Raw genomic sequence first — 12,687 nt, 5'->3', positions numbered from 1 at the left:
ATGAAGTTTGAAGAAGAAGGGGTCCAGAGGATATGACGTCATGGAGCAATCTGTACCTAGGTCAAAGCTACCGTTTCGTGTTGAGCTGCTACACACCATTTCATCACTTTCTCTGGATATGAACAAAACCCAACAACCAGGTTCGTTTGCAGTCTCTCTTTCAATTGGAAAGGCTAGCCTTTTACTATGATCAGCATCGTATTCTTGGAGCCTTTGTTTTGCTTGTGTGGATTTGTTTCTTCCATACGACACCAAGTACACGTCCACGAGCTCCACAGAGGGGAGAGAAGGGTTGGGGGGTTGAACGGATGGAGGTCTACCCCGACTCGCAAGTGCCGGCAGTACAAGGCCTGGGAAGACGTAAGGGGCGAGTAGCATCTGTACTTGAGAGTTGGGTCTGACATGAATCCCAACATTTTTTTTATTTTTTTTGTATTTATTTTACTTAAGGATATATTTTTAATAATGTTGTAATTTTAAAAAAAATGTTTAAATATATGAAAAAAAGAGGATTTGGATGATATGAATTATAAAAAGACAAACAAGTAGACAATTAAACGAAGGGTTTGCACATTGGCTTTCAAATATAAATGTTTTTGAGAGATTTTATTCATAAATTGGTATCTAGAACACACACTATATATTATTGATATGAAAAGAAATCTAATTTGTGAAAAAGGTCTATAAATTTAAATTTTATAAATCAAATCGTATAATATAAAATATGTGAATGATGTAATATATGTTCTATCCACCGACTTGTGGATATGAGTAGCTCGTAAATTTGTATTGCATGAGTAAAAAATTATTGATAAATTTTATGAATAATAGTAAAATTGTTTGAGTGAAGATATTTTATTAGATTTTGAAAAAGAATTGAGAAAAATTTGAATAAAAATTTGTTTGAATATATTTTTTTAATATTATGTTTATTTTTATTTTTAATAATGATTAGACAATTACGAAATAAAATTTAAAAATTTAAAATTAAAAAATAATTTATATTTAAATAATGCTTAAAAATAAAACTACCATAAATTTTGAAAATTTCTATTATTTCCAAACAAGCCAGAGAGGTTTGGGCCGGATCTGAAGGCTGAGGTATCAGGTGCGCGTCTTCTTCTCATTAATAAAACCAGACAAACCGTACAGGCGAAACCGGTAACGAGCGAAGGCCCTAGAGCTCCAGAATCCAGATAGATCGATCGAGAGAGAGAACAAGAAAATCAAGTTCCGTGAGCAGGAGGCAAACCTTCTCTTCTCTCGCTCTCTATACGCTGCCTCAAATCTCCAAAGCATCGGGCGGAAGCAGAAGAAAGAAGAAATTGAAGTTACGCATAGACAGAGAGTGAGAGAGAGAGAGAGGGAGGTTGAGGGAGAGGGAGAGGGAGAGGGAGAGGGAGAGGAGAAATGTCGAAGAAGAAAGTGAGTGGGAACACCATGACTCTCAAGGATTTCCATGGCGGCTCAATTCCCTCTGATCTCCCTCTCCCTTCTGCACCTGGTGTGTAAGTACCTTTACCCCCTTATCTTCTAAACCTTTTCTTTTATATCTATTGTTTGCTCCTCGATATAATTGTTTTAAGTCTAATCTCCTCTATTTTTCATTGTCAATTCATATAAGCGAGCTTTTGATTTGATTTCAAAACCCTAGTTACGATTGAGCTCGTATAGAATCTCGCAGACAAGAACCTCTGTATCCGTTCGTATGTCTCCTTTCTTTTCTGAATTGATTTTTCGTTTTCTTTCTGTATTTAGAACTGTGAGGCCGTCGGATCGCTCGGGTCAGGACCGCCCAAACTCATGGGGAAACCCAATTGGGAGGCCCGAAAACTGGTCTCGGCCACACACCTCGCCTGCGACACGGCATTTCGATGATAAGACTCCTTTTCTCACTCATAATGCCCGCATTGGCCGGAACTTTGATGAGGATGAGCGAAAACCCCTCGATGGTGTTTCGGCCCCTCGTCGGACTATCAGCGATGAGAGCATTCGGGTCCCTGGGGCCCGTGTTGAGCTGAAGCCCGAGTATGAGTCGGGTGGGAGTTTAGTGGGTCAGCAGGGGTTAGCTGCAAGTGGGGCAGTAAATGCCTATGTGGCTAAGGTTAGCGAGGTGACTTGTGGTGGGGTTAATTCCCAGAACTTAGGTGGGAATGGTGGGCTGGGAGTTGGTGGAGGTTATCCAAATGCGTGGGCAGCAAGGAAGGAGGTGGTGGGGGTTAATGAACCGGTGCAACAATCTGCCTGGTCTGGAACAACTGCTGTCTTGAAGTTGGCTCGCGCCAGCGCACTTGAAAAGGTATCTTCAGGTCGATGGAAATCAAAGCATTCACTTAATTTTCAGGCAGATGTTGAAGATGTGATGTCACCCAAAATGGAGAGTGTCTTTCAGTCCAATAGTTACGGTAATAATAGCTACAATATGGTTGATGTTACGGGTGGAAGAGATTATCATGATGCAACATTGGTGAGGCAGGTTGAACGAGGCCTGAATATTGAGGATGGGGTTCTTGTTGCTAGGAAGGAGTTTCCAGAATACGAAATTGCCATGGCTCCTATTTATTCAGATGTAAAAGAGTGGAACCCCACAATTCATATGGATAGGACTCCAGTTGCTCGAAATGATGGAAGACTTGGTGGATCTGAGCTGCAGCCCCCAGTGCATTTAGAACCACCAGAGCGACCCAAGTTGAAATTGCTTCCCAGAACGAAGCCATTAAAAAGTTCGGAACAACCTGCTATTGACCATGTACAGGTATTTGCAAAACTACGAGGGTTTGATAAACATATTAAGAAAATTAATGTAAGGCACAATTTGCATTCCATGCACTTAATTCCTTTTATGCTGCGGATTATAGGGGTATCGACGAGTGAGTGACACTGGTCATGCTGAAGCTTTTGAAGTTTATGGAAATGTGAATCCTGCAAAACTTAGCACGGCAATCACCGAGAGTGTGCCGCAGGCTATGGAGCGTCCCAAATTGAATATAAAGTCTCGGTCACAGCATCTCGAGCAATTGGAAGGAAATATTGAAAAAGATAGGTCAGTAACTGATTTTGGATTTTTTCATTTGCATCAATCTTCCCTTTTTTCTGTTATTTTCATGTTTTATATGTTTGTGATTAAGATCACAAATACAACAATATCAAGGGTCAAAATATCTGTTTAGCCCAACATTTGCAATCTTCTCATCATAGAGCTCTTCATGGAGTCGATTATTGTATGTTTTAAACATCTGTTAATTAAATATGTGGACAGCAAAAACCAATGCTATGTTAAATGTGCATCTTTTGGTTCTATATAGAAATCTATGTTTTGATAGTTACTGTATCAAAATCTTGATGTTAAATGTTTTAAGCATCTGTATAGAAATCTTGATGGCATATGTTTCAAGATTCTGTATATGTAATTGATCTTCTGGCTTGAAATATAGAATAAATAAAAAATACCTTGAGTGTTGACCTCGGATATTGCCCATATTTTAATGGGTAATCAAATATTTAATTGAAAATGCAAAGGCATAGCCCGAACTATTGTATAACATAATATGTTAGTCCTATTGCCAATCAGTTACTATTGCTATAGGGTGAGTTGCTAATTAGCAAAATTTGAACGCACTTGATATATACCTTTAAGAGATTATGTGTTTACCATTTTGGCTCTTGGATAAAATTGAAAAAGAAAATATAATAACATGGTTCAAATGGCAATAGCTGGCCTCATAATGTGGGTTCCCCTTTCCAGTCTCACCTCTAACCATTACATGGAGGAGACTGATGAGTTGGTGGAATCTCATCAATTGAAGGCCATGTTTGGGAAGTGAGATGAGTTGAGAACATCTCATCTAAAATCTTTTTATAATTTCTTTTCCAAACATCGCTCAAACATCAAACACTTTTCAATTTTAAATCTTCAACTTTTTCATCTAATCATTACCTAATCATTATAACTTTTCCAATTTTTCAAACAAAAACAAAAAACAATACAACTTTTTCAAATTTCAAAATAAAAATAATATTAATAAATTATATTCAAACAAATTTTTAACTTTATAATTTTTTTATTCAACATTTTTCTCTCATTTCCCAAAACTCAATAAAATATCTTAACTCAAACCATTTCACTACTATTCACAAACTATTTCACTACTATTCATAGAATTCTCATATCATCTCATCTCATTATCCAAATATGCCCGTAAACTTAGTTGCACTTTTGGGCTTAGGAGTATTTTAACAATTACAACATAAAAAAATTGGAATCAAAAGCCTTTGTTTTTGGCGCTGTAGGTAGATCAATAGGTGAAGAATAACATTTCATTGATTTCATACTTTGGGTTTTGGTTCATGTATTAGAATGTTGAAGTTCAACCTTCTGGTGGAAATCTTAAGGTCCTGTATTTTTTGTAGTCATCATCTATAAGCGTTTTTGTCTTTTCTTTAAAACATTGATCATGGATCTTGGGTGGTTACAGCTATCATGGCTCAATCCGAAGCTTGTGGAGAGATTTACTGAAAGTAGTACTCTTCCCGTTCTATTAGGAGCATATGTCACACGGGCATAATCTAAGAAAATACCAAATGAATATTTGACCATAGTGGGAAGAATCAGTACATGAAATTATAATGAATTTGAAAGAAATTTTATCGAGAAGTAATCTGTATAGAATTTGTGGTGCATCTATAACTGCTCAAGACATCATCTTACCACCACCTTCTGTAAAAATTGTTGATAATACACATTATTTTTTTAAGAATTAATACAATGAATGCAATGGAACCAATAAATTTGTGTATTAAATTATGAAATGTCTAAAAATATCTGCACATACATACAGATGCGTGCTTGTGCGTGCGTGTGATATATTGTCACTCTTGAGTCACTTATTAAGTCAGAGTTGGAGGGTGAGATCATGGATATTCGAGTTTTATATCTACCTGTTTAAAGAGTGGTTGAGTTGATTGAGGAGTGTATTAGAGAGTTCTCGGTTGCGACTCTTTTTAAAAATGTGGTGGATGGATGGGAATGGGCATTTACAGGCTCCTATGGTCCTAATGCGGATAGGGACAGGAGAAGTTTGTGGGAGGAATCGGCGGGTATTTATTCATTATGGGATGTGCCGTGGTGCATGGGGGGGTGATTTTAACTCTATTTGCTTCCCTAGTGAGCGATAAGGGCACTGTCGACATTCCATAGCTATGGATGAATTCAGTGAGTTCATCTTTGATTTGGATCTTATGGATATCTCTCTGGTAGGGGGTGAGTACACCTGGTCAAATGGGCGGGTTTGGTCGAGATTGGATAGATTCCTTGTATCTCCTTTGTGGGAAGATAAATATCTGGAAGCAAGTCAGAAACGACTAGTTCGAGTTAGTTCAGATTACTTACCTATCATTTTGGATTGTGGGGGTATTCACAGAGGGCGTCAGTATTTCAAGTTTGAAAACATGTGGCTTGCAGCGGATGAGTTTGTAAAGATGGTACGTGGGTGGTGGTCTTCATATCAGATTATTGGTACTCCAAGTTACATTTTGGCAGGCAAGTTGAAGGCACTGAAACAAGACTTGAAGAAGTGGAATTTGGAGGTTTTTGGTCTCGTTGATAATCAGAAGATTACATTGTTGGAGGAATTGCAAGACATAGAGGATAACGAATTCTTTGGAGAAAATTCGGAGGAGGTGTTATTGAGGAAGAGCATGGTTATGGCAAACTTGGAGAGGGTTCTGTTGTCAGAGGAGACTTTATGGCGTCAAAAATCCAGGGCCCTTTGGTTGAAAGAAGGTGATAGGTGTACGAAGTTTTTTCACAAAGTGGCTAATTTACATCGGTGTAACAATGCCATTGAGTCACTCCAATCAGGTTCTCAGGTGTTATCTTCTCATCCCGAGATAGAAAACCATATAGTACAGTACTATGAGACTCTTCTCACATAATTGGATTCCTGGAGGCTGAAGCTTGATGCTTTGCATTTTGAGGTAATTGATGCGCATAGTGTTAGTGTGTTGGAGAGGCCTTTTGTTGAAGAAGAGATTTATAAGGTCATGTCTGGCCTGGCGAAGGACAGCGCCGAGGCCGGATGGTTTTTCAATGAGTTTTTTTCTAACTTCTTCGGACATTGTGAAAGGTGATGTTATGCAGGTTTTCAAGGAATTTCACTCTTTCCAAAAGTTTGAAAAATCTCTTAATGCGACTTTTATTGCTCTCACACGGGGCTTTGGCGATTGAGGACTTTCGGCCTATAAGTCTAGTTAGTAGCATTTATAAGATTATCTCGAAAGTTTTGGCTAATCGGCTTAGCCCGGTGTTGAAATGTATTATTTCTAAGTCCCAGAACGCATTTATTTGAGGAAGAAAAATTCTTGATATAGTACTTATTCCAAATGAGTGCTTGGGCTACAGATTACAGGAGGGAGGTTCAGGTGTTCTGTGCAAGCTTGACATGGAGAAGGCATATGATCATGTGAATTGAGATTTTCTCTTATACCTGCTTGGGAGATGTGGTTTTCGAGTTAGGTGGATTGCATGGATACGCCATTGTATTTCAATAGCTCGGTTCTCGGTTTTGGTTAACGGCACACCTGCTGGGTACTTTGATAGTTCTCAGGAATTGCGACATGGAGATTGTTTATCTCCTCTTCTATTTGTGATAGTTATGGAGGCTTTAAGTAGGATGGTGCAGGTTGTTGTTGGGGGAGGTTTCTTATCGGGTTTCCAGGTGGGCAATGGTTCTGGTGGCCCTACTATCATTTCACACCTTCTTTTTGCAGATGATACGTTAGTTTTCTGTGAAGCGGATAGGAGCTAGATTAAAACTTTACAAGCATTGTTACTTTGCTTTGAAGCAGTGTCGGGGTTAAGAGTGAATTTGGGCAAGTTTGATATGGTTCCTGTGGGTGCGGTCTCTAATATCTGAAGCTTGGCAAGGTGTTGGATTGTAAGGTGTCCTTTCTCCCAATGAAATATCTAGGCCTTCTGCTAGGAGCAACATTCAAGAATAGAGTTATATGGGATGGGGTAGTGGAGAAGATAGAGAGAAGGTTGGCTGGCTGGAAACAAGTGTATTTATCAAAAGGGGGCCGCCTCACTCTTATCAAGAGTATTCTCACTAATCTCCCCACCTATTTTTTATCTGTTTCCTATGCCTGTAGGGGTGGTGAACAGAGTGGAGAAACTCTTCAGGGCGTTCTTATGGGGAGGCATGGGAGAGGAAAAGAAATTCCATCTGGTAAGATGGAAGACTGTATGTGCCTCAGTTGTGAATGAGGGGTTGGGAGTGTGTAACTTGAGAACTTTTAATAAAGCTTTATTGGGAAAATGACTTTGGAGATATTATTTGGAGGGGAGAACATTGTGGAAGGATATTATTGATGCTAGATATGATGTCACTTGGGGTGGCTGGTGCTCTAAGGAATTGAGAGGGGGTATGGTGTGGGCTTATGGAAGTATATAAGGAAGGGGTGGTCATGTTTTGCAAATCAAATCCGTTTTGTAGTTGGTGAGGGCATCCGTATTAGATTTTGGCGGGATATGTGGTGTGGAGATCATGCATTGGAAAGAGCTTTTCCGGCCTTATACCCTATTGCAGTTAATAGGGAGGCATCAATGATGGATGTGCGTTTATTCTCTCATGGTGCGTACCAGTGGATGTTCTTTTTAATAGGGATTTCCATGACTGGGAATTACCTATTGTTTCAGAATTTTTCAGCTTACTATATTCCACGGAGACTACTATGACACAACGAGATAGCTTGAAGTGTCGGTCTAATAATCACAAGATGTGTACAATTAAGACGTATTATAGCATCTTGACAACACAATTTGATATTACTCTGTTTCCTTGGAAGAACATTTGGAAGTCTCGAGTGCCTTCTAAAGTAGGTTTTTTTGTTTGGAGTGTTGCTCTTGGGAAGATATTGGCCACGGACAACTTGAGAAAGAGAGGATGTGTGGTGTTGGAGTGGTGTTACATGTGCAAGAAGAATGGAGAGTCTGTGGACCATTTATTACTACACTGTGAGGCAACAAGGGTGTTGTGGGATGAGATTTTTCTTAGGGTTGATGTTACTTGGGTTATGCCTATGAGGGTGATGGATTTGTTGGGTTGTTGGCCAAAGATGCAAGGCTGTTATCAAGTGGCAGCAGTTGGAAGATGATCCCGTTGTGTATTATGTGGTGAATTTGGACGGAAAGGAATGCGTGTTGCTTTGAAGATAAGGAACGCACAATATCCGCGTTGAAGAATTTTTTTCTCCATACTCTAATGTGTTGGTTTTCCATTATTGTATTACATGGAGATAATGTTCAGGATTTTTTGTCTTTAATTTACCGCTCTTAGAATGTATTTAGGAGCTCTTATGTATACTTCCTATGTACAATGGCTATATTTATTTCATTCATATATATAATTTCTATCTTTTACTGATTTAAAAAAAAAAAAAATCTACCTGTTTAAAAGGTTTCTAATTCCCCTTCTACCTATAAAAAAGGTTACTAATTCCCCTTTTATGTTTTGACAATCCTCTGTAAATATTCCATTCCCACAAAGTATATTTGTTCCAGTTGTAATCTCTGACATTAAGGTAATGCTCTTTCTTCCTTTGAAGTTATCAAAAAGTGGATAGAAAGGAAATTATCTTGAACATGTGAGATTGACTGTAGAAATTGGTTTATTATATGGATCTGAAATTTAGGCCTCGTTTGTTTTCAGAAAACATCTCATCTCATTTCATTTAATCATTACAACTTTTCCAACTTCCAATACAAAATAAAATATAAAATTCAACTTTTTCAAATCCCAAAATAAAAATAATATTAAAAAATATATTTTAACAATACTTTATTTAATTTTTTATCTTTAATCTCATCTCATCTCTGAAAACAAACGAGCCCTTAGATGTTTTATAGACCGGTATGAGATCAGTATGATAAAAGGTAGTGACATGGTTATTTGCCTTGTTGTAAATCATGTTCGTTATTATTAAATTTAGTTGCATTTTTGGTTAGTCTAGTCACACCTACGCTGAGTTGAGAGTTGATGACTCGATACGTATGATAAAAGGTTCGTGGAATACACTGAATAATTGGAAGTGTAAAAATGTCAGAACCATGAAATGGGTACAATATGCAGAATAAAAGTTCTTGGAATTCATTGATTAGTGTGTTCTTCATTAGTAAGATAAAATAAAAAATAAAAAAAAGAGTGCACACACTCGTGTCTATGTTGGTCTGCCGCCAATTACATACAATTTTCTTAAATAGTCAAGAACATCAATAGTATATTTTATTGCAAATTTTGGCATCCAATCTAGGGCGAAACCAAAATAGCCTACCCAGTCAATTCTTGTAACTACTTTCTTAAAAAAAATGTGACTTCTAGTAAGAAGTTTTTATGTTTTACTGTTAAGGGTGTTTGGTTGTGCTTTATTTTGAAACATGGTAGAACCAAATATAACTTTCTAGTTTCCACAATCATTTTTTGATCAATCTTCCCTAAGAAGTAATGGATGTATCATTTACATTGCTACATCTGTCGTTAGTTCCAAAGAAATGGCATGCAATTTCTTTTTTGTGCTTTTATTTTCACTGAACATTGGGCCTTTTAATACCACTGATACAAATAGTCTGATTAATGCAGGAATGCGTTGTTTGGTGGTGCTCGCCCACGAGAACTGGTGAGTTTAATATAATTACGAATGCCAGATACAAATTTGCTTTGTCAGGTCTTCATGCTGCTGTTTTTAATTAGATGAAATCAGTTGTTCTTTGTGCTTTTACGCATGGCCTCTCTCTCTCTCTCTCTCTCTCTCTCTGTGGGGTATATGGTGACTTCAGCGTTCTAAAATTGTTGTTTCTCTTGATCCCCTTCCCCTTTTTTCTCCACACTTTCAATTATTCACTAGTCTCTGTGGTTACTGTCTATTTGCATTGTTCTCTTTCTTTCCAGTTAGTGGCTTCATATTCCCAGCTTGACAGCATTGCTAATCTTTTTCTCAGGTTCTGAAGGAGCGAGGGATTGGTGATGTTACCATCAACAGCCATGATTTGGTTCAACAATTCGATAGGTAGTGAATCTGTATTCCATCCTTTCTTCTTCTATCATATTTACCTTGCTTTGCTGTCTTTTTCCCCAATTAATTATTATTGTTTTGTGAAGGGTTGAACATAATGTTCCCAGGATTGAAAGAGATATGAAAGGAAAGGATTGGAAAGCAAATCCAAGTCCTGCTGACTACGGTGAAAAAACCGAGAATCCTCTCCTTGGCCAAAGGATTGGAAAGAGACATGAGAGGAAAGATCATCGGCAAGAGATTGAGAGAGTTGATATGCAGAGGAACTGGCGTAATGAGAGCAGGAGAAATAACAGAGAGACTGAAAGGAAGCAGCAGCAGGTTGAGAGGCCACCTTCACCAGAGACTTGGCGCAAGCCGGTTGAGCAGCCAAAACCAGACTCCCTGGACTCTGGTGGTCCACGCCATGGGAAAGTGGCCTCAGCCGTTGAGCTTGCCCAAGCATTCTCTAGGTCAGTCTCAGATCCAAAAGCAGCTGATCGCTTTTCAGGCCAAAGGAGCCTTCCTGGCCGGAACCAAATGCCTTTCTCACGGCTGATGGGTCCGACCCCAAGGCCTCAGATTAATGGATACTAAATGTTTGAGTGATTTCGTGGGCAATCGGGGCATATTTCTGGTCAGAAGAATGTGTGGTGATACAGCATTGTGTATGTGCTAGATGTGAGAGTACTCGCCAAGTGATTGTATCTGCAGCCAGCTGACTTTTAAGTTTCTGCTGAAAAATAAATTGTCCTACAAAATTGATTACAATAACCAGCCCGGCTGGTGTTATCATCTCTTTACAGACGTCCCCATTCTAGTCCATTCTATTTTAATTTTTGCCTTTTCCTTCTTTCACAGGAGGAAGCGTTCTGATGTCACATTTTCTCAGAGCTGAGTTTACAATTTGCAATCATGGTATAATGTATTGGCAGTTTTGTTACTTATCTGATAACTTCTTGATAAGAGCTGATTTTTCTTGTGAGGTCTCCTTCAGCACCTTCCTACACATAAACACGTCTACAATCTGGGGGGGTATTGCAGATCCATTTTGAAGGAGCCGAATATGGTCTTGCTTCCTTACCGTACCATAGAAAGTAGCCTGATGACTTCTAGAATAAGTGGAACTAGGAAAAGCCTTTAGGCTGCGTTTGGATGTTGAACTGAGTTGAATTGAGTTGAGTTGAAATGATAAAATATTGTTAGAATATTATTTTTTAATATTATTATTATTTTTAGATTTGAAAAAGTTGAACTGTTTATTATATTGTGTTGGAATTGGAAAAAGTTGTAATGAAGAGTTGAGATGAGTTAAGAGGAGTTGAGGTCCCGTTTGGATTTGGAAAATGTTTCATCTCATATTATCTAATCATTATAAATTTTTTAAATTTTCATACAATATAATAAACAATTCAACTTTTTTAAATTTCAATTAAATTTTTTTAAATATCAAAATAATAATAATATTAAAATATTAAATAATATTTTAATAATATATATTTTTTTAATTTTAATATTCATTTAAAATCATCTCATCTCATATCTAAATCCAAATCAATTATATGCTCAAGTTGCAGCGAATTCCTTTAATTATTTGCTGGGCCCAACTCTCCCATGGGAGAGAGATTATACGGATAATGTTAATTTGGTTTTGAGGCTTGAATCTCCAGGGGTTGGCTCCAATGGTAAGGATTTTGATTTTGGTCTAATTATCCATTTATAGGTCTACTTCTTTACAACGAACTTCACAAGACTACTGTTACCAAAATGCCCATGTCACCATTGAAAGTCCACTTGCTATATACATTTATAAAACCGAGGTGTTATTAGCAACTATACTGCTTAGTAAACAAATTACCACAGTTTCTAGTTACATTTACCTTTTTCATATTTGGTGCTTGACAAACCTCTCCACCAACTTGTATTTCTACCCTCTTCTTACGGCACATAACATACTCCCATCAAATCACCTTGCGTACAAGATGCGGGTATTTGGAACGAAGAGACCAATAATCTTCCCTAGTGGCAACTACTCCACTATATTAAAACCTCCATGATGGCACGATTATCTTTCTTATGGCTATGATGTTCAATGATATTCTCTGGTTCTTGTGAAATCGCACCATCAATATTGAGCAGAGGCAATTTCAGAAGGAGAATCACATATTGCCCTAATTTCTCTTTCAAACACGATACATAGAAAATAGGATAAGCTGAGAATTTGAAGGTAAGGCTGATTTACAAGCCTCCCGACCCACTTTGATGACTTGAAAATGACTAAAGAAGTGGGGAAAGTTTGAGGTTGTGGCGCATCGCCAAAGAACGTTGGCGATAAGGCTGCAACCTGAGGTAAATCCAATCTCTTTAAGATAGCTCCGATTCCTATAGCACACACATCACATTCTATGATGAATACCTCTGAAAAACATGGAAGTGTCAGCACAGGCAGACTCGTGACAGCAGCTTTAAGCTATTTAAAAGCCTTATTGCCTATTTTCGTCCACTGAAATGTATTTTTTTTTTAACTAAGCCGTCAAAGGAGCTACATTTTGACCGTAAGCTTTAGTAAACTTAGGGTAGTAGCTTGTCAGTCCTAAAATCGTCTCAATGACTTCAAATATTTGGGACATGACCACTGTA

The 12,687-nt window shown here is 37.9% G+C and overlaps 1 protein-coding gene across 1 annotated transcript; it reads left to right on the top strand.

Moving 5' to 3' along the window:
- Window positions 1–1,122: 1,122 nt before the first annotated feature.
- LOC118343652 lies at window positions 1,123–11,027 on the top strand. Its single transcript, XM_018983364.2, has 6 exons — window positions 1,123–1,508; window positions 1,759–2,755; window positions 2,859–3,043; window positions 9,636–9,672; window positions 9,995–10,062; window positions 10,155–11,027. The coding sequence occupies exons 1-6, from the start codon at window positions 1,411–1,413 to the stop codon at window positions 10,642–10,644; spliced, it is 1,875 nt and encodes a 624-aa protein (XP_018838909.1). The 5' UTR covers window positions 1,123–1,410; the 3' UTR covers window positions 10,645–11,027.
- Window positions 11,028–12,687: the final 1,660 nt, after the last annotated feature.

This window comes from Juglans regia, chromosome 4 (assembly GCF_001411555.2).
Source record: "Juglans regia cultivar Chandler chromosome 4, Walnut 2.0, whole genome shotgun sequence".
Lineage (NCBI taxonomy): Eukaryota > Viridiplantae > Streptophyta > Magnoliopsida > Fagales > Juglandaceae > Juglans > Juglans regia.
This window is presented reverse-complemented; position numbering and strand designations above follow the sequence as displayed.